At 39.7% G+C, this 23,160-nt stretch overlaps 1 protein-coding gene across 1 annotated transcript; it reads left to right on the forward strand.

The window, feature by feature from the left end:
• The first annotated feature begins 1,475 nt into the window (after positions 1 to 1,475).
• LOC107543768 (dimethylaniline monooxygenase [N-oxide-forming] 2) lies at positions 1,476 to 18,920 on the forward strand. Its single transcript, XM_016221364.2, has 8 exons — positions 1,476 to 1,610; positions 6,183 to 6,371; positions 10,829 to 10,991; positions 11,576 to 11,718; positions 13,291 to 13,490; positions 14,741 to 15,096; positions 17,383 to 17,455; positions 18,569 to 18,920. The coding sequence occupies exons 1-8, from the start codon at positions 1,479 to 1,481 to the stop codon at positions 18,918 to 18,920; spliced, it is 1,608 nt and encodes a 535-aa protein (XP_016076850.2). The 5' UTR covers positions 1,476 to 1,478.
• The last annotated feature ends 4,240 nt before the right edge of the window (positions 18,921 to 23,160 follow it).

The raw sequence follows: 23,160 nt of genomic DNA on the forward strand, positions 1-23,160 counted from the left end.
CTAGGAATTTTAGGGTTTCTGATTTTACTTTTAAGTCTTTAATCCTTTTTGAGGTGGACTTTTTTTAATATGGTCTAAGAAAGTAGTCCAGTTTCACTTTTTTGCATGTAGCTATGTAGTTTTCCAACACCATGTATTGAAAGACTGTCTTTTCCCCATCTTATATTCTTGCATCATTTGTTGTGGATTAGTTGATTGTCTTCTTAATTAATGATAATGCTAATAACAGATTGTAAACAAAGGTAAATTATCCAGTTCTATATAAATCCAAAAGGAGGGCAATGGACAGGAAGATCTCAGAAGGACCACTAGGTTCATCTAAACCAGTGTACCTACAAGCAAGCAGATCAAGATGAGATATGGGTCTGGTCAGGGTAAGCAATCTAGGAAGAGATTAAGCACATTATGCTAAGATCCAGAAGTTGTCACGTATCAGAAAGCCAGGCCAGAAAAAGTATGTCACTTCCATGAGATCCAGGGACACAATCTGTTTTATTCACTCAGGCACAGTGATATGCAGAAAGAGTGCCTAACACAGAGAAATGAATATTTGTTAGATGGATAACTAATCCATCAACTAAATGGAATTCATGCAGCCATTAAAAATGCCCCTATGGATATAAAGGTACTGAGACACTGGAAAGTGAAAAGTCAAGTTGGAAATTACACTTAGTGTGTGATTTCATGTTTGCTTGTGTGTACATACATTTATGTATATAAATATCTGGAAAGATATACCAAATTGTCAGCAGTGGTTCTATTTATCTCTGTATGATGGTGTTAAGGGCAATTTCAACTTCTTTTCATTTATCCATATTTGCTAATTTGCAAATGAACACTGGCTACATCCACTACAAAAATGGTTTTTAAACTATCTGTATGATATTTAAGGATATATATAATGTTGTTACTGTAAAGATATTTTACCACTACCCTGGACCTCAGAATATGGCCTCCTTGCTTGATTTCATAACTAACCAAGTCCTTAAGTTTCACTTGGCAGAATGCTGGCATAAGAAGCTCCTCCCATTTCTTATCACCTCCTCCAACCCTTAAAACCCTTCTGCCTGCCTCCCAGCCCGCAGCCAACAATGCCAAAAGGCAACAACAAAGGTAAGGATAACAGCTGGGGGAAGACTATGGCAAGGAAAAGCTCAGCTCTCAACCCTGACGCTCTTAATTGTACTGAACTTAACTGGGGATCTGGCTCATCTCCCCAGTACTTAGTCACTGAAACCTTGGCTTTGTTAAATGGGTTGCCTGTAAATGTTGAACCAAGACCTTGTGATCAAGGCTTGGAGTAAAGTCCATGAGGCTTTGGAATTTGACTACTGAAGCCCTTTATTCCATTCCAGCTGATTATTAAATTACAACCACTCTAGCGTTTAAAGCCCATTGTCCGACCATACCGTAAGGACTCTCTCATCTTTTGCCCCACTGAAGCAACCACTGGCAGATCAACTCCGCGACAGGAGACCATGGCAAAGAAGGTGGCAGTGATTGGAGCTGGCGTCAGTGGACTGATCTCTCTGAAGTGCTGTGTGGATGAGGGACTCACACCGACCTGCTTTGAGAGGACCGAAGATATCGGAGGACTGTGGAGGTTCAAAGTACGTGAGGTTTTCTTGTTTCTTGCACAGGCTGTACTGCTATTGCAGGGTGAATCACAGCTACTGATGAGCCTTACTGAGGAATTCCCTAAGCAATTTTGATCAGATATACTTCATACAGATATATAGGAGGCTGAAGAACTAGGCTGGAACCTCTCCCAGGTGATTACTATTCTAACTCAGGTGGCAAAGGCAGACATGTGAAGGATCTCTTCTTATGCTTCTGTCTTGCAGCCCAAAGCAATATGCTAATATTAGAGAACATTTTACAAAATAGAAGTGACAGGGATTCTTTTCAAGACACCACTTTCTATTCCAATCACTGAGTGAATGCTTTTTTAGAGAGTGTGCTCTTATTACTACTGACTTTCACTTTTCTCTGACAAATTTTGTTTACTTAGCTTTACTGATGACACTCTAGTGTAACCACTGGGAAACTCTTTAACTATATTATTGAAAATATTCTGTTCACTAAATTCATGCTATGAGCCAAACACAAATACTGGTAATGTTAGCTGTCCTTCAGAATTTGTATAAAAATTAAAAAGATACATAGATAGAGAACTGTAAGGATTTATAACGATTCCTCCCATAATCTTTTGAGTGAGTACTGGCTTATCACCTTCTAGGTGTGAGATCTTGGGCAAGTTATTTATATCCCTGTGTCTTAGTTTTCTTAGCTGTGTAATGAAGATATTAACAGGAAAAAAAAAAAGTAATAATCTCAGTGCTATTTTGAAGATTAAGGGAGATAATTCATATCAAAAACTTATAATAGAGTACAATAAATGTTAGCTACCATAACTATATTTATATTTTATAGACTAGCAAACAGAAACAAGAGGTTAAGTCACAGTCACATAGCTGGGAGAACTGGCATTCAAACCTGGGTCTTTATGAGTCCTAAGCAACTAAATCCCTATTCATAAACATGTCCTAATTTGCATTCTTGTTTAATAAGATTAAATAAAACCTCAGCTCAGAACTGGAGTGACAAGTTCAGAATTATCTATCAGGTACATCAAAGTGAGGGATTCAACAGGTTAGAACACCCCCAGGCAGGAGCAAAAGGGTTGAGAGCGTGAAAAGCAGACTCTCACATCAGCAGAGACCGTCCAAAGTGCTCTTCCTACAAGCGGACCGATTAGAGGGATGACAAGGACATCCAGCACATCTACTCTGCCAGCTCAAACTCCATTTCATGCCAAAGGGGATTTTTTTCACATTGTGTTTCTCAAATTTATCTGACTATAAGACACACCTGGTGGTTTCTTAAAATACTGGATTTTGAACACCAGCCCAGACTTCCTGAATCAAAACCTTCTGAAAAGGGGAATCTATTCTTAACAAGAGTCCCCAATGAATCCCATGATGAGACAAGTTTAGCAAAAATTGCACAAATACTAAATTTTAAAAATCTATTCAATTCAGTGATCCAAGCACAGTCAGAGCTAACAATGGAGAGCTTGATGCTTATTACGGAACAGGTAACTTTGCAGAGAGATGAAACTGGAAAAACTGCTGAATTGCATTCATTTCTTATGAACAACTCGACTGCTCATTAAAACCACTGTAGCTTTCCTTGAGCAAGTAGTCATTCCGGTATTAACCAAAGATGTGCTATTTTTGTCCACTCTCAGTTCACATAGAGATTCCACTGGAGACTCTATCTCCCAGGTGGATGTTTTACCCTAAGAAATAATGTGAAATTATAACAAATTTCTATTAAATAATAAATTTGTCATTGTTTTGTTTTATTACCTTATTTGGGATTTAATATCAAAGAGCCAATGTCCCTTACTTAATTATCATTAATTTGGAAGCAGAAGAATGAGAGTTTTGGGGGGTTTTTTTAGTGATCTGTCAAAAATATTTCTTGGTGAATTCCAGGAAGATACTTGCTGCCACAAAATATTTCTCCTGCTATCCTATTCTGATATCTAAAATTTTTAAATTAAAGATAGCTTCCTATTGACTAAAAAAGTTAGATTAAAATTTAAACTAATAAGCCTTATTAGGTATAATATATTTAAGTATATAAATCCATGGAAGCTGTAACAATATCACATTTCTAACCTGACTTACAGCTATATAAAATACAGAAATGCAAACTATTTTTTCTACCCAAAGAAGACAATGAATCTCCCTGCAGAGTGAAACATACAATCCTCAAAATTTCAGAGGCCAGTGAGACCAGTGTGGGTCTTGATTACCAGGAGACTGGACTGCCAAAGGGAGGAGGTGCTGAAAAGGAGGCTGGATCCTTCACACCCACTCCCCAGGGCATCTTTGCCTTTTCACCACTCCTCTATTCAGAATCAATTTGGAAACTAGGTTATTCTTTCTTTCCATTTTTACACACAATCCTTCTACGACTATATAACACATTTAGTGGTGACAAGTTAAAACAAAATTTAAGAATCCTTGTCCCACTCCCTGCTCAGAGGGTACTAATTCTCCCCAAAGGTTCTCCAGCACCCCTAGTGGCAGCTTTGGAACATGGGAGGGTGGGTAATTAACATATTTCTGGCACATTTTCCAGCCATGGGAAGCACTCATCCCATGCATGAATCATCTCATTTATCTTCACAGTACTTGTAGGAAGTAGGTATTATGATTAATCTCACTTACATATGAAGAGGAAACTGAGGTTTAGGATAAACAACTTGCCCGGTGGAACATTGGTGGTTGGAAAACAACAAAAATGAAAGTCTGTAAGATTCCCGAGCCCTTACACTTAGTAACCTTACTGAGGTATTGAAAGATGAAAGCATAATCTTCCGTCAGCCACTAACCTGCTCTGCCTCCTTTATTGTTCCTGATACCTGTGCTCACAGGGAAGTTAGCAATATACATTGCTTTTGTGTTTTTAAACATTTGGATACAAATATATCTATTCCCAGCTACATATACAGCATGAAGATTAGAGGTGCCCATCCCCATGTAGTCAAATATCTATATATAACTTTTTACTCCCCCAAAACTTACTACTAATAGCCTACTGTTGACCAGAAGCCTTACCAATAACACAATCGATTACCACATATTTTCTATGTTTTATACATTACATACTGTATTCTTACAATAATAATACAATAAAGTAAGCTAGAGAAAAGAAAATATTGAGAAAATCATAACGAAGAGAAAATACATTTACAGTCCTGTATGTCTTTATTGGAAAACATCGGCTTGTAAATGGACCCACACAGTTCAAACCCATGTATTCAGTTATTTTAATTAATCTTCATAAGATAGTCTTTATCTTGTCATCTTGGTTTCCTTTGACTAGATGCAGGCTGAAGCAGAAAATTCAGGTATGATAGTGAGTGTGCCTATGTCAGAACTTAGGTGTCAAAACAGCTACCCTAGGTGTCTTTCATATTCTGCAGTGAGCACTGAGCTGTAACCAATAGCTTTGCTGAGTTACAGCTTCCTCAATAACAACAGACACAGTCACTGAGCAGCTAGTACCCTCTTTTCTGCAGCTGAGGGAGCTGATCTGGTCCAGGCTCACACAGTCTGAAAGAAGTGGATTTAAACCTGTGTCTAACTCCGAAGACCAGGCTCCTTCTGCTAGTCCAGGCTGCTTCTTTCAGTGCTGCCTGATCTAAAGATTGGCAGGAAAGTAATGACTTCCTATGAATAAGGATGAGAAAGGAATGTGCACAATTGGTTTATAGTAATCATGAGATTACAGTTATTTCCTTTTCTTTACTAAGATTAGATAATTTATTTAAATGAACTAATAAGTTTACATTTCTTTATACCCCACCCTAAAGCTGAGCCATAATAGCAACTATTTGCCTGGATTATGCCTTACTTTCTACATAGGCAGAAGCATCTATTAAGGAGTTCTTAGGAGGCATAATTTAAATTTTCTTATAAAAGCCTCTTTAATAACATGCTGATTTCAGGGACATTGAATCACTCATCCTTGGCTCTTGTCATGATTTGATGTAAAAGACATTATCATTAAGCAGAGCAGTTCTTGTAGAGGAAATAAATTCAGCCATAGCATGTGCAGCCTCTGGTTTTACTAAAGCATACTCACTACCATCTAAAATCACGTTTAAGGTTCAGTTGGTATCAATGTTGTTCGCCTTTATGGCTTAAGAAAGGTTGATTTGCATAAACCAAAAAGTGAAGGCATTGAATTCAAGTTGTGAAAACTCCCTGGCTCCCCAAAGTAGTCATTTTAATTGGAATTCTCTATTATGTTCTCTGGCCAATGTCCCAGAGTTTGTTGGTTCTTAAAGAGGTGGGTATAGCTTCCCGAGGGGGAATTTCAGAAGGGGCTGGTTGTCACAATGACTGACATTAAAAAGGTAGAGACATCGGGTGCTAAATATGGACAAAGTAGAATAGTTGCTACTCCCAAACCCACCAAAGGCAATAGCCCCTCTAGTGAGCCACACTGAAAGGCCCCACCTAGACCCTACTGCACAGGATGACGGAACATGTATGTTACACCCAAGAGGATCACATCACCCAGGGGATAGATTTAAAAGAAGAGTAGGAAACCAACGGATTTGTTTTTTAATGCATGATTATCACTTTTGTTTGGTCCTTTAGGAAAATGTTGAAGATGGCCAAGCGAGTATCTATCAATCTGTCATCACCAACACCAGCAAAGAAATGTCCTGTTTCAGTGACTTCCCAATGCCTAATGATTTCCCAAACTTTCTGCACAATTCTAAGCTCCTGGAATACTTCAGGATCTTTGCCAAGAAGTTTGATCTTCTAAAATATATTCAGTTCCAGGTATTGTATTTTAGGGGGACCTGTTTTCTCTACATTAATTCAGATCACATTTAAATAGAGATGTTACTTTGATAATGAAGGAAATTGTGGATAAAACAAAGTATTGCAATCCAATTCTTTGCTGAAAGACAAGAGCATGATAAAAAACCCAAAAAGAATGTCATTACCCTGGTATTATAAATTGTACACATTAACAGAAGAGAGAAATCATCTGTTAAAAGTAAAGGTTTGAATGATGATTATGATGATGGTGAAACTGCATTTAAACTAATATTTATAACCACTGAGGAATTCTATACTCATTTCACTTAAAATATACATATATGAAAAATATCAAACTTCTATTTCATTTTTTTAAAATAAAGATGTGTCAACAATTTTATTTAACTCATTATTAACGAAGGACCAGTTTCTCACCTTCTCTACAGAAACAGAACTTCTTAGAAAAATGTGCTAAATAAACTCACAGTTTCCATTCGTCTGAGAAGCCTAAAGAAATTATTTTTGCTAATTATTTTTTCTGGATGCAATCTCTTGCAAGATAGGGATGGCCAGATCATTTTGAAATATAATTAGAACTATCTTTCCTGTGTTTCTTCAAAAACAAATAATCAACAACAAAAAAACAATATCTCACTTAACATGCTGAATTTTTATCAATAACCTACACTCCAAGAACTAGTAACTGTGCTTAGGAAATAAAATTTAAATTCCATCTCTGAATAAATAACTCTTAATGGAGCTTAGTTTTCTTTGTTAACATATCTCAGTTTCTCAGTAATTTTAGTTTTGTCCCAGGTTTGTATTAGATTAATTTATAATAGTTGATTTTGGTGAAAATCTGTATTTGTAAGTACCACTGAAATGTCCAGTTCCACCTAATGTAGTTTTTCCCCAATTCCTGGTAGATCCATCCTATAAATAACAGATTCTTTTTTTTTAATTTATCTTTATTGTTGACAGTATTACAAATGTCCCCTTTTTTCCCCCACTGATGCCCTTCACCTTGTATCCCTCCCCCAGGCCTTCACCACACCATAGTCTGTGTCCATGGGTTATGCATATATGCATATAAATTCTTAGGTTAATCTCTCCCCCATCCACCCACCTCCACCTTCCCTCTGAGATTCATTACTCTGTTCCATGCTTCTCTGTATTGGATCTATTTTGTTCATTGGTTTATTTTGTTCATTAGATTCCACATATGAGTAAGATCATGTGACATGTGTCCTTCTCTGACTGGTTTATTTCGCTTAGCCTAATGGTCTCCAGGTCCCACCATGCTGTCTCATAGGGTAAGGGATCCTTCTTTTTTATAGCTGCATAGTATTCAAAGGCGTAAATGTCTGAGAAGATGCTTGACATGATTTCAATCTTCTCGAACTTGTAGAAACTTGTTTTGTATCCTAACGTGGTCTATCTTTGAGAATGTCCCATGTGCCCTTCAGGAGAATGTATATTCTGCAGCTCTGAGGTGAAATGTTCTGTAAATGTCAATTACATCCATCTGATCTGGTGTCATTTAGAGTCACTGTTTCCTTGTTGATTTTTTGTTTGGAAGATCTATCCAGTAAAGTCAGTGGGGTGTTAAAGTCCCCTACCATGACTGTATTGCTGTTGATCTCTCCTTTTAAGTCCTCCAGAAGCTTTGTTTTGTTTTTGCAGCCTGTGTGAGTCTTTTGTTCTGAGGTGAGTCTCTTGTAGACAGCATATATTTGGGTCTTGCTTTCTTATCCATTCAGCTACCCTATGGCTTTTGATTGGAACATTTAACCCATTTATATTTAAGGTTATTATTGATAGATACTTATCTATTGCCATTTTCTTTCTTTATGCCTATATTTCTCGTTCTATTTCCATTTCTTATTATAACAGTCCCTTTAACATTTCTTGCAATGCTGTTTTGGTGGTGATAAACTCCTTTAGACATTTTTTGTCTGGAAATCTCTTTTGAATGACAGCCTTGCTAGGTAGAATATTTTTGATTTCAGATTCTTGTTTCAATGATATGAATACTTCATGCCATTCCCTTCTGGCCTGTAGAGTTTCTGATGAGAAATCAGCTGACAGTCTTATGGGAGCTCCTTTGTAGGTAACAGATCGCTTTTCTCTTGCTGCCTTTAAAATTCTCACTTTGTCTTGAATTTTTGGCATTTTAATTATGATGTGTCTGTCTGGGCATAGGCCTCTTTGGGTTCTTCTTACTTAGGACTCTCTATGTCTCCTGAACTTCTGTGACTTTTCCCTTGACCAAGTTAGGGAAGTTGTCTGCCATTATTTCTTCAAACAGTTACTCTAACCCATGTTTACTTCCTACATATTCTGGCACTCCTATGATGTGAATATTGTTATGTTTCACGTTGTCCCACAGCTCCTTTAAACTGTCCTGTTTTTTAATTTTTTTTTTTTGGTTCTCTGATTGAGCGATTTTTTTCTACCCTGTCTTCTAATTCACTGATCTGATCTCAGCTTCCCCTAATCTGCTGATTATTCCTTCCAATGTTTTTTGTTGTGTGTTTTTTTAAAATATATCTTTATTGATTTCAGAGAGAGGAAGGCAGGGGGAGAGAGAGAGATAGAAGCATCAATGATGAAAGAATCGTCATCAATCAGCTGTCTCCTGCACGCCCATGACTGGGGATAGAGCCCGCAACCGGGCATGTACCCTGACTGGGAATCAAACCGCAATCTCCTGGATCCTAGGTCAATGCTCAACCGCTGAGCCATGCCTGGCTGGACCCAATGGGTTTTTTTTACTTCTACTATGTCATTCTTCATTTCATTCATAGTTTCCATTTCTTTTCTTGTGCTGTTGAGTATCCTTATGATCAGTATTCTGAACTCTATATCTGACAGATTGCTTATCTCCATTTCATTTAGCTCTTCTTCTGGAAAATTCCTTTGCTTTTTTCATTTGGGGCTTGTTTTTCTGTCTACCCATTTTGACTGCCTGTTTGGATTTGTTTCTATATATTATGTAGATCTACTAGGACTCCCAGTCTTTTGGATGGTCTTTGGTGCAGGCCAATGTCAGATACTGTTTGATACCAGCCGTTATACCCTGTTTGAAGTTTTCCACACTACACAGCTTGTGGTTCCCTCTGCTGGGGCTGGATGTGTTTGGACAGGACCAAGATGTGCACCAATGTCTGTTTTTCCAAGCCCTGGGTCCAGAAGCAAATCAGGCAAAAACTCAAAGCGCCCAGATGCTGATTATTCAATAGATTCTTTATACCAGAAGCTTTTATAGGTCTTTGTCCACTTAGCTATCAATCTATTTAACAGATATAATAACCTCTTATGATATGTAATTTTATCCTCTATCCTTTTAAAGATCATGTTAGAGTTGCAAGGAAACTAGTTTTCTTGTTTACTATGTCACTTCTGTAATTGTTTTCTGGAGGCTGGAGAGGGGTTAGGAAAACCCATTTCTGTTTATTGGTCTCTGAGTTGGTATAAGCCCTAAGATGTTAGGGCTCAATTCAATATGTAAATGGCTCCGTTGCATTTCTAATCACCCACCGAGTGATCCTGACGGTGTTGGTTCTCAAACCACACTTTGAATAGCAAGAATCCATAATATTACCCTGGGCTACAAATCTGAAATCTTTACTCTCACTGAAAATACCAGATGTTTTATAGTACTTTCATAGCTTTATACAAATGTTCCATATACATTTTTAAATTTGAACAGCCTCAAAAATTACCAACGCTGCTGCATTCTGAAAAATATCTGAAAATATGAAAAGCATGCATAAGAGGCTCAAATACTTGCAAACAAGACAAGTTTGCCATTCCTCTAAAAGTGAGAAAAGATTTACTTCCATTGTTCTTTAGTTACAACATACATACAATCTTTATGTACACTTTTTAAAACTCAGAGACCTCCAGAGAGTGAGCTACATTTTAATAAATCAACGAACCAATAAATTATTTCATCCAAATGAGATCATGAACAATTCTGCTATCATGATGTGCCCTGTTTTACAAATATGAAATATGAACAAATACCATTCACAGAGTACTGACAATATGGCAGACACTATGCAAATTGCTTCCCATGAAACATCTTCTCTAATACAGTGTCTGCACAGAGGTAGACACATGAAAGGTTCTTGATAAATACTGACTGTGTAAACACTTAAATGATAAACATGGAGTTTGCATCTTGCCCAGAGCTCACCTGCCACCCCTGCATCTTGCTCCGGTTCTCATTCAGTCTGCTGAGTGAGGCCTCTTGCACAAAGCGGCATATCCTCAGTAGGTAGCTCCCTGCCAAAGAAGAATGAGAAGGCTTTGCTTAGCAGTCTTTGCCTTAACTGGCTTGAAATGGATTCAGATGGAACCTAGATGGAATCATGCATTGCACTCTATGCACCCCCACTCCCAGGGCACTGGACAAGGCCTCTGTCGTTCCAGATTAATTCTCAATGATGCTTTCTCTGTGTTCATTTAAGACCACTGTCCTCAGTGTGAAAAAACGCCCGGATTTCTCATCCTCTGGCCAATGGGAGGTTGTCACCAAAAACAAAGGCAAAGAGCAAAGTGCCGTCTTCGATGCAGTTATGGTCTGCAGTGGCCATCACATCCTTCCTCACATCCCACTGGAGTCATTTCCAGGTGAGGCCTAGGGGATTCCCAGCTTTTCACAGCAGGTGTGTAGGTACTTTATATACAGTTTGGATTGACAGGCAGAATTAGCTGCTGCAATTGGGCACAATGTTAAGGCAGGGAAAGAGTTAGAAAGACTCCGTACACCATCTTTGTTTCTCTTGACCTCTTTGGTCTTTGTTATACAGGAGTCCAGCTAACCTTCTCCAAAGTCAAGATTTCAGAGAATTCGTACCTACATCACTTCTCTATTGGAGAGGCCTGTTTAACGAGGTGCCTACCTTGGCCTTTTCTATCTGCCAAATACCTGTAACTTTGTTCTGTCCCTGGAGCCTTTTTCACAGACCCATGCCCATGGACAGAATTAGTGAGGAAAGTTCCTAGAAACTCTTTCAGCCCTGGAACATATGCTTAACCTAACATTTCTTATATGCTTTATACTTTGAGTTTATAAATTGGCCTTGCTATTGTAACTCCCCTGAGAAACAAAGAAGCAAATAAATGATTGACCCCAGGAAGAAAAAGCTGACAATGCAGTTTTGTTGAAATCAATTTGACATGGTTGATAGGCTTCTCTCTTTTTCCTCTTGAAGGTATAGAGAGGTTCAAGGGCCAGTATTTTCATAGCCGCCAATACAAGAACCCAGAGGAATTTGAAGGGAAGCGCATCCTGGTGATTGGAACAGGAAATTCAGCATCAGATATTGCCGTTGAACTGAGCAAGAAGGCTGTTCATGTGCTTACCCTGTACCATGGAGGGGAGGGGAGGGGAGGGGAGGGGAGGGGAGGGGAGGGGAGGGGAGGGGAGGGGAGGGGAGGGGAGGGGAGGGGAGGGGAGGGGAGGGGAGGGGAGGGGAGGGGAGGGGAGGGGAGGGGAGGGGAGGGGAGGGGAGGGGAGGGGAGGGGAGGGGAGGGGAGGGGAGGGGAGGGGAGGGGAGGGGAGGGGAGGGGCACACTGGAAAATCTGAGCCATGTAACCAAGGTTCCATTACTCATTAATTGGTTGGGTGGGTGGGTGGGTGTGAGGGTGGGTGGTTGCTCAGTTGCTCTGTGTGCTATCATAGAAAATCTGGGTGTCAAGAAGCCAGAGATTACCTCCCAGCTCTACCACTATCAGCTGTGTCATTTCACTTCTCCAGGGTATGCTTCTTTCACTTTGTAAATGGGAAGCTTGGATCAGATGATTTTCAGACTAAGAGGCCTTGTTTCCACCCAGGGGCCTTAGTGGGAAGTTGACCTGTTCATATATGGGGATTTCCACTTAGAAATTTAGTGCATATTTGAAATATAAATAATCCTCAGGACTCATAGAATGATAGGTAAAAATTTGAGAGAAATTCAAATATGCATTTGGGCAATGGAGGAGTAACAGTAAGCAAGGTAAACTACATATCTAAAATATATATATACACACATATATATATTTCAAAATAGATTTTGAAAATGAGAGAAATCTGAGTAAGCAAGGCAAAGACCATACCAGAAAGGAATAAGATATGCTTTTGAAGAGAATGGGAATCACAGTGTAAGTTCAGAGTTTGAACACTTAAAATGCATGACAAAGTTCTTTTAAGTGTGGGAGGAAGCTGATTCCCCTTGGTATTCCCACTCTTAAGGGAAATACAGATTCATGGATGTAGTCTATATGGTCACTGGGTTGTCATCATACATTTTTCTAGGATTATAATTATCTACTTTCACTATAAAAGAAACATGGGCAGGTGGGAAGGTGAGAAGAGGGAAGGAGCACCAAACCACAACTGTAAACGTGGTAAAGACTTGTGGATTTTATGATTGGTATTAGCCCAAAGATTTTCTAATGTTTTGGGTAAAGTTCCCAAGACTGTTGTAGTCTTCCTCTATCAGTGTGAATACCACTGGATACTTCTTTTTTTTTTTTAATATATATATATTTATTGATTTCGGAGAGAAGAAGGGAGAGGGAGAGAGAGAGAGAGAGAAACATCAATGATAAGAGAGTCATCATTGATTGGCTGCCTCCTGCACGCTCCCAACCAGGGATCAAGCCCACAGCCCGGGCATGTGCCCTGACCTGGAATCAAATCGTGATTTCCTGGATTCTAGGTTGATGCTCAACCACTGAGCCATGCCCAGCTGGGCTGGATACTTCCTTTATGATAAAGTTGCCACAGAGCATTGAGAACTTGAGGGTACTTCACTTGAAGGTCAATCACCTTTAAGACAAAACACTACAAGAAATTCTGGAATACATGTGATACATCACCTACACAGTAGATCCTCTCAAAAGGGATGATGCCCTAATGTAAACTTTCTTTTTGCTTATCAGGTGTTTATTAGCACTAGGCAAGGTTCCTGGGTCCTCAGCCGTATCTCTGAACATGGCTATCCCTGGGACATTGTGTTCCACACCCGGTTTCGCTCCATGCTCAGAAATGTCCTGCCACGAACAGTTCTAAAATGGATGATAGAACGACAGATGAATCAGTGGTTCGACCATGAAAATTATGGCCTTGAGCCTCAAAACAAGTACAGTTATTTTGCTTTTTTTATGGTATACTCATTGGTAAACAAGGTTGTCAGAGGTGCCTGTCTTCACAAAGGGCCAAATTATAAACGTGGTAGCTCAAGCTACAACCTAACAGTATAGGTATCATATAGGTCCTTAAGTCTGAATTCCAAGTTTGTTCTGTATGCCTTTAGAAAACTAAATACTTAAGAAGATCAAGTAGAAATAGTATGAGCTGCTCCAAAAAGCAGAACTAGGTCATGGAAAGAACTTTCTAATACCCAGAGCTGTCCAACATTAGAAAGGTTGCTTAACAAGATCGTGACCTTCCTTTCAAAGAGTTGTAGTAGGAAACGTGTGTCAGATTCTCCACCTGATGACTCATGCTTTGCTAATTCTGTGTATCACGAGGGTTCTTCACACAGGCAGCTTTGAAAACATAATCACTGTCTCTTTGCCAAAAAGAAAAATCTTTGTTCGTCTCAAAGTTATACATCACCGACCTTATAAACTCAAGCAAATATTATAGATGTTTACTTTTCTTTAGTTGATAACAGGCTCCTTCCCTTAAAAAAAAAGAAGAGCTTTAGAATCTTTCAACAAATGTCATGTGATTGCTGTATGCTAAGATCTGATATATGTAGCATGTGTTGCCTTATATTTAAAAAAAAAAAAAAAAAAAAGGTTCTTAAACCTATAAGAAAAAGAATTTAAAAAATATAAGCAGACTTTACTTCACTGCCCATGCCATCACATACAGAGACTTCGCGGGTATTTGGGATTAACAACTATCCCCAAACATACTTCTGTACTTCATTTTCACACAGATTCCTTACTAGTTTTTAAAACTAATGGGAATTTAATATATTTTCCCTTTCTCACTTATGATCAGATAGCGATTAAATGAAACAGCAAGATGATTAAAGGTAGGTAACATAAAAGGGAAACATCTATGGGCTAATAACCACTGGAATACTCAGGGACTGACCATAGGCATCCGAATTTTGTCTAAGCCCTCGGGGATGCTTCCTTTTTTGAAATATCTTTTACCCCCATCACCCATATGTTTTCCCTTTGTTGAGGGTAGAGATTTGTGACGTGAAAATAAAGTCAGATAGTAAATTGAGGGCAAGCCAACTAATCAAGTTAGAAAGTTTTATGGATATTTGAGAAACTTCTTTATTTTCAGAACCAAACCCATAAAATATCAAGACAGTTCAAGACTCCTCATTAAATGCTCCTTCTGAGTGTTTTCTTCTGTGTGTTTCAGATACCTTATGAAAGAACCTATAGTGAATGACGATCTTCCAAGTCGTATACTCTATGGAGCCATCAAGATTAAATCAAGAGTGACAGAGCTCACAGAAACTTCTGCCATCTTTGAGGATGGGACGGTGGAAGACGACATCGATGTCATTGTCTTTGCAACAGGATATACATTCTCTTTTCCCTTCCTTGAAGACTCACTTGTAAAAGTAGAGAATAGTATGCTCTTGCTGTACAAATACGTGTTCCCTCCTCACCTGGAGAAGTCAACCCTTGCCTGCATTGGTCTCATCCAGCCCCTAGGTTCCATCTTCCCAACTGTTGAACTTCAAGCTCGTTGGGTGACGAGAGTTTTCAAAGGTAAGTGAGTAGGCAAGTGAGTGGCGGAGGGCTTAACACCTGGTGGAGTTTGCTCAATAATGACTTTAGACAAGAAGGCTGCCAACTCTGGCTGCTCTCTTAAGACTTACATCCTAAAAAGTTAGTGGAAAAGTCAAAAAAATAACAAAAACAAAGATAGAATAATAATAAACATCTGCAATCATTCCTTTAAAATATCAGAAAGTTCTGTGAATTTTGATTGGCATTAAGTGCATGGTATCCTTTATTTAAATCATGATAGGACCAATAAGCACGCAAACATCTATGACACCTGTTTTTACTTTTGTGATGTTTATAAATTCCTCAGGATATGTGCAAATCAAGAGACCTAGGGCCTACACCACACTTCACTCCAAATTAACTCTCAATACCTAAGTAGTTGAACCTCACAGATCCCTACAAAGTTCCAAAATTATCGAAAGGTTGCTATCTGAGCATCTGTGTAGCACTTTCTACTCCTCAGAAGGCTATTATCTCCCTGACTCCAGGGTCAATTCAGCTCAACAAAAACACTGAATACCTAGACCTGGGCTGGAACCTGGTGGGATAGAGAGAAATTTAAACAGATCATTTCAACATAGTGAGATACATGCTTTGATGGAGGGATGCATGGAGTTGGGTAGAAAGAAGAGAAATGGAGGTTAACAACAGCAGGATGGGATAAGGGGAGGTCATGTGGTCAAGGAAAACGTCCTAGAGGACTGAGGCTCTCAAGTGCATAAAAGGTAGTCTCTTGAGCCTGAACACAGAGGAATGCTGCATATGGAGAATTACAAGCTGACATTACTAGAACACGACATGTGAGGCAGCAACGGGTAAGAGATTATCTTAGAGAAGAGGCCAGGACACAGGAACCATGTAAGGCACACTACGGAGCTTGACTATAAAACATAGATTGGCTGTTCCCCAATCTGGCTACACATAAAAATCATCTGGTGGATGCTTAGGGACCCTGCTGAAGTCTGGCCTGAGGTCCTAGAATCTCCCTTTTAGAAAGCTCTTCAGCCCGGTTGGTGTAGCTGAGCAGTTGAGCATCAATCTAGGATCCAAGAGATCCCGGTTCAATTCCCAGTCAGAGCACATGCCTGGGTTGTGGGCTCAATCCTCTGCTGGGGACGTGCAGGAGGCAGCCAATCAATGACTCTCTCATCATTGATGTTTCTAACTCTCTTTCTCTCCCACTCTCTTCCTCTCTCTGAAATCAATAAAAATATATTTTTTAAAAAGAAAAAAGAAAAAAGCTCTTCAGCCAGAGGACCCAAATGAAAGGTTATAAGGAACTGACATTATCAGATCGACATATTTGATCCATTATTTCAGTGTTCATGGGGAAGATAGATGGGAAAAGAGAAAAGAATGGCATCTCAGAGGCCAGTGAGAAGGCAACTGCAATACACATGATGCAATCTGAGCGAGGCAGACAGACTAAGTGGAGAAGAGGATATGAATGTGAGAGATAGTTAAGGATAAAATCAGCAAGACATAATGATTGGCTCAGTGTGGGGAGATTGGAGAGGAATCAAGGATGACGACTTGCTGATCTCCGGCAACAGAAACTGGGTGCACAGCAGTGCCATGAATTGAGAGGGTATGTGTGGGGGAGGAGAATGGAAGTCTGAGCAGAAGGGCTTCTGTGAGGGTTGGACTCGTTGAATCTGAGATGTCAGATGACTAGCCACATCCAAGGGAAATGACCATTTTTCAATACATCTGAAGCTCAGGGGACACTTTGGCTGGGATGGAATCATAGCACACACTGATAACTCTAGTGTCCACCTACTTTCTCCATCCCCACTGCCCTACCTTAGTTTGCGCCCTTCTATTTCTCACCAGGTTTACTTCAGCAGCCTCTTAACTGGTCTTGCTGCCTTTAAACTCATCTTCCTGAAGTCCATTTTCCAATATTCAGCAGCAAAAAGGATCTTTTCAAAGGCAAATCTGATCTTGTCATTTCCTTCTGAAAACCCCCCATGGCTTTCCATCACCTTCAGAACAGAGCTCAAGCCACTGGCATAGTTCCAACTCCTGGGGCTCACCTTCTTTCTCCAGCCCCTTCCCCAGCTCAGAGTTCATGCTGTAGCTTGTGCCCCAAGGGCAGCTCCACAAAGAACCCAACAGGTATGGCATACCCTGGAGTTCAACAGCATCAGCCCTGGCTAGTATAACATAGGTGAACAGCCAGAGTTTAAATGTAGGAATCACCCACTAGAGAAAGTGGTGATACTGAATTAAACCCATGACTCACACCTGCCTTTTATATTCTAGGCTTATGTACCCTGTCCTCAGAGAGGACTATGATGGAAGACATTATCACGAGGAACAAAAAACGAATTAAACTGTAAGAATGTGTGTGCTTTTAATCTTTACCTAGAGCAGTGTTTCTCGAAGTACAGTGCTCTACCAACCTTTAAGAACTACCTAGCTGCTCATTAAAAATGCAAATTCCAAGGCCACAGCCCAGACCAACTGAATCGGAATCTCTGTATGAGACTGAGCATTTGTATTTTCTATGTTCTTTCTAGGTGATTTTTTTTTAAATTTTATTTTTGTTTCAAATATTACAGATGTCCCTTTTTCTCCCCAATGACCCACTCCACCCCATCCCTTCCCCCTCCCCAGTCCCTCTTCCCACCATTGTCTAGGTGATTCTTAAACACAGTAGTTCAACAACCAACTATTTAAAGATAGGAATTTTACCAAATCAGAACATTTTCCCTTGACTGAATTTCATTTCAGTTTTGTATGATGCCCATGTTAAACTCCATGTCTTCTCAGGCCACCAACACTCCGTGGTCAGAGAGGGACAGAAGCAATGGTGGAAAATGGACAGTAGCCTGAATATCTCTGGAAAGTTAGGTGGGGGATCTCCTATCCAGCTAAATTAGAAAGGGGGGGTGTGTCACATGAAGGTTCAAGGATTTCTACTTTGTGATTGAAATGGAATTAGGTTCAATTGTGATCAAGTCCCCTTGGAAAGTTGACTTGGAGCCTTACAACACATGAAGGGGTTATCTTGTGCTCAAATTCTCATCCATCTAGCATTTATTGAGCACTATATGTCAGCCAGAGTGAGAGGTACTCTAATAATTTAACAAGCAAATATTAAATGTCTCCTCTGTGCAAGACAACAGGCTAGGCTTTCATCTGTTACCGCATGAATCTTGGCAGCAATCCTGACTAGATAGTACTTTGCTTAGTAAATACCAAATAATGGTCATGGTTATAAATATTGTCACATTCCTTGAACTCTCATGTATTCATGGCTATTTATTTTACAGTCATCTGAAATACAGGCCTCCTGATGGGATAAGCCAACACTTTCCATAGGAGATTCACTAAAAACTTGTTTCTTCGTTCATTCCTTCATTCTTTCAATAGCTGTTGAATACCTACTGTTCTTATATAGCTTAGAACATCTTGTGAATCTGTCCTTCTTACTTTCTTCATTAAGGTTTGGAGAGAGCCAGAGCCAGATTTTGCAGACCAATTACATAGACTACTTGGACGAGCTTGCTGCGGAGATAGGTGCGAAACCAGACCTCCTGTCCCTCCTCTTTAAAGATCCTAACCTGGCTGTGAAACTCTACTTCGGACCCTGCAACTCCTATCAGTATCGCCTGGTGGGGCCTGGGCGATGGGAAGGAGCTAGGAGTGCCATCCTCTCCCAGAAACAGAGGCTGCTGAAGCCTCTAAAGACACGTGCTCTACAGCCAGTATCCAACTTCCCAGTTTCCCTCCTGTTGAAAATCCTGGGGCTTCTTGCTGTTGCTTTGGCCTTTTTTTTCCAACTTCAGTGGTACTAATCCAGCAGCTTTTGGCTTTATTATCAGTCAGTACCTCTTAAAGAAAAAAGAAAGACAGAAAGAAAAAAAAATACCAAATCTATATTCTAATGTTTAGAGTTGAGAGGGAAAGAGTAAGAGAGGTAATTGCAGAGAATTAGCAGAATTAGGTCTATGTATGAAACCAAAATAGTGTCATGAAGTGTCTTTGCCATTTTACTCTTCCCTCAAGTTCACTAGACTCTCCAAAAAGGACTATCAAACACGGGCTAAACAGTGCCACCAGCCCTGATACAGGTAAGCTGTGTGGAAAACAACAGAATTACACGGAAGGAAGAGAAGGTCCCACAGTTTAAATCACTGGAAAATTTAAATTCCAGGTAAATATTTAAACTTCTGCTCGATGTTCTCGATAGTCTTCCTGTCTGGATTCTATCTGGTGACTAGATATTAGGTCATGCTCCATTTGCTTAGTGGTTAATCACTCAAAAATATTGGAGAGAGAAAAAAATAGAATTTAAAACCATGGCAATAGTCAGACATTTAGGGCCTCATATCGAAAGCCGAGCATTTCTTATATTTCTTATATTTTTCTTATATGTTGACAGAAACACTGCTATAAAAATAAACATTCCATGATAGCTATATACTATATATTTAGTACTTATCATAGGCCACACATTGTGTCCTCTGCACACTATATGTATTATTTCATTTAATTCTCACAATTCCAGGAGATGAGTGCAGCTATTTTACCCATTTAGCAAAAATGAAACTGAGACTCAGAGCAATAGAGTTACATGCACGAGAGCATACAGCTGGTCTTACGTTGGAGCTGAAACTGGAACCCAGATTTGCTTGACTCTAGAACTAAAGATCATAACCCTGCCCTATAATATACTTCATTACAAAAATTCCTAGTATTGATAAAGTACTGAACAGTTTATTTTATTTACAATCATATATATGTTACTTTTGTAGGACAACACTCTTTGCGAATATGATCTGATTAATTGTATTTATAATATTTGGTTTACAATTCAGCTAAGATGCATCTGAAGGAATTTTACAGTGAAAGACACCTATATGACAACATTTAAGATCATCGTTGACATTTTGGAAAAACAAGCATCAAGGAGGAAAAGGCTATTTCCCAAGTAAATGAAAAGCATTATGAAGGCAGAGCCTTGCATTTAGTTCTAACCTTAGAGATAACCAAGGCAAAAAGCTAAACCCTATGTAACATTTGTCATCTGATCAAAGGAAGCATACAAGTTTGTTAGGAGAACAAACATTTTCTTGAAATTGAAGCCTAAAAAAGACCTAAGCAATTCAACATCAATAGACGTTGAGCAACATAATAAACATCTGGTTATGAAACACACACTACAGAGCCACTGAGCTTTGGGAGATAACTCTGCCATACACCCAGACCAAGCGCTTCAACGAGGAAAAAGGTCAGAGGTTAAAAGATTTGGATAACTTCTGTCCTGACTCCCTCAAAGCCTCTGCTGACAGTGCTCTTCATTTTGCCTGCATTTCTCCCTCACAAGCCTAGAACAATTCCTTTAAAAAAAACTGCAGATGGGGTGTATATATATATATATACTTAGTTCTTGATTAAAAATGGATTACTGTACTAATTCTTAAAGATTATTTACAAGCCATTATGTTAATAATAATAATAATTTATCAAACCTTTATAACAAGAATAGTAAATCCAGCCTACTCACGATTTCTGTAAATAAAGTTTTATTGGAGCACAGCCACAGCTATTCATTTATTGTCTGTGGCTGCTTTCAAGCTACCATGGCAGCGCTGAGTAGCTGCAACAGAAAAAGTATGTCACATAAAGCCTAAAATATTTATTATCTGGCCCTTTGCAGAAAAAGGTTGCCAATCTCTGTTTTGTGATGTGCCAAGCGTCCTAATTGTCATAGCCTCATTCATCATTACCACTACCCAGTAACTATGGATACCATCCTACTTCTAGTGGAAGAGATTGAGAAACAATTGTCAGACTAATGTTGAATCAGTGGGAGAAAACAGCTCCATTAGGGCAAAATTATTATTAAATTTATATCCCTGAAAATTTTAGAAAGAGGATGATCTCTCAAAATCTTTCCAAATATTCTGGTACCTTTTTAAAACCATAAATAGTTCACTTCCAGGGTCTGAGATTGACTAAGGAAGATTCACTCAAATCTATTTTTCTGCCTCCATACATCCTGAAATGTGAAACTATCCCAGATAAGCTGTCTGGGATAGTTTGTTCCGAACTATGATCCACAAACTACCTGCATCAGAACAGCTCAGAGAGCTGTCCAGGCGATCTCAGTCCATGCCAAGAACAATCAGAAGTCAAGAGTATGGATGTGGAGCCTTTTTTGTTCCCTGAGCAAAAGAAAGTAATATTCTCAAATCTCAGCAGGGCTGCAGTCTGGATTGGAGACGGGATTGAGGTGAGGAAGGAGGAAAGGGGGCTATAAAGCTCACTGGTGACTGGCATGAGGTCCAGGGGGTCATAGAGGCCCTGCTGGAGGCCCCTGAAACCCTGTGAGCTCCACAGCTCAGCCTGGGAAATATTAGCATTAGATCCCCCCAAACCTCCAATTTTCCCTCCATTTCCCGAGCCTTAAATATGTTCTCAGAAATAGTGAGAAAGAGCAAGGTGTCAGGTATCCTGGCCTCAGAGCCCCTGAGGAGCTAGAGAAAGAGAACATCACTCTATTACAGAGGGTGGCGTTTGTAGCTGAAATAAAGTAATTGTTTTCTAACTCAGTGAGCAAAGCTCTAGACAGGCCAAGGCTGCATCGGCCAGCTTGGCTCACATAGAGAATTGTGTATTTTGAAATGTGTCCAACCACTGAATGTGACCATCAGTGCGTAGAGAACTCCCAAAGGGGACAGGTAAAATAGTACAGCTGTTCCCAAGATTAGAACTGCCCACGTTCCAATAGGATAGCAGAAACCCAACACCCATGCCATTGTAACTTTCCCTCCCATGTCCATTGAAGACATTGCTAATCAACCGTGATACCTCCCCCCGCCGATGAACTTCAGAATCCTTCCTAACACAGTTCTCCAGAGAAGCACTACTAATCCATCAGAGTGGGAACTGAAACTGCTCAATTAGAGGGGTAATTAGGTTAAAGCAATTTGGTTCTTTGGTTAAAGTAATCTCAGTCAAAGCAAAAAGTGAGCCCAGGGACCTTGGGATATCAGACAGAAATGGTCCTTATATAGGTCACAGGCTTATATAATTATAAATACACAGAATATCATAGTTGTCAGAATTAAGAGAGACGAGTTCTATCCAGCTGTGCCAAACTAGCTGTGTGACTTGGGAAGGTCAAATATCCATGCATGAAGCACTGTGGGGACACAAAATTGAGAAGGATTCACCTGCCCTCCAGGAGCTGTCAGCTAATAGTAAAAGAACAGGAACCTACAAGTCAGAAACAGTGCTATGGGTATTAAAATGAAGACAGGATTACATCCACTTGAGGGAAACCAGGGTAGGCTTCATGGAAGACATGGTACATGATGGACTTTGAAGAAGTTCAACAGGCAGATGAGTCTGTGTGGGAGACGCCAGGGAGGGAACCAGTAAAGAAAAAGTCCTGGACATGCTTGGAAAATAAAAATAGCTTATTAGTGTGTGCAGCTCAGAATGTTTGTTCAAGAGATTCACAATTTAGAAAGCAGAGGAAAATGAGAAACAGAAATAAGGAGACTTGTTGTTGTGTTTGTTTTGTGTGCATGATGTGAAGACCCAAATATGTTTACAGGTAAAGAGAAGACATCTGGGTGGCAGGACATGATTGGAAATGACTGAATACATAAACTCAAGCTAGGACAAGATCCTGGCAGAGAAAGGAAGGGGTGGAGTCACAGGCCCAAGTGGAAAGGTTCGCCTTGCAGAGATGGACAGACAACCTCCTCAGAAACTGGAGGGAAGAGGAAAGGAAAACGTGAACACAGAGGAGAAACAGTCGAGTAAGGGAAAGAAGATCCAGGACGCCCCACCTCTTTCAGGAAAACCTGGCATCTGGGGAGTGTGAAGGAAAGGAGGTGGGGAGTGGGGTGGAGGGTGAAGAAAATGAGGGAAGGTCGTGGAAAAATGTTGCAAGGCACGTGACCGAACACCAGAAGGATGGGAAAGAGGGTGATCCAGCAGCAGCCAGGTTAACGAGTCACTCCAGTTTTATAAAACGAGAACAAGGAGCCAGTTTAAAAAATGGATAAAAGCTGAAATTAC

The sequence above is a fragment of the Miniopterus natalensis genome, chromosome 19 (genome assembly GCF_054644295.1).
Source record: "Miniopterus natalensis isolate mMinNat1 chromosome 19, mMinNat1.hap1, whole genome shotgun sequence".
NCBI lineage: Eukaryota > Metazoa > Chordata > Mammalia > Chiroptera > Miniopteridae > Miniopterus > Miniopterus natalensis.

What these genes read in the sequence shown, in the direction of transcription:
- LOC107543768 (XM_016221364.2), top strand. Translation starts at nt 1,479, where the DNA reads ATGGCAAAGAAGGTGGCAGTGATTGGAGCTGGCGTCAGTGGACTGATC. An exon ending in GAGGACTGTGGAGGTTCAAA is followed by an intron (nt 1,611 to 6,182) that starts GTACGTGAGGTT and finishes TTGGTCCTTTAG; the next exon opens with GAAAATGTTGAAGATGGCCA. An exon ending in AACAAAAAACGAATTAAACT is followed by an intron (nt 17,456 to 18,568) that starts GTAAGAATGTGT and finishes TTCTTCATTAAG; the next exon opens with GTTTGGAGAGAGCCAGAGCC.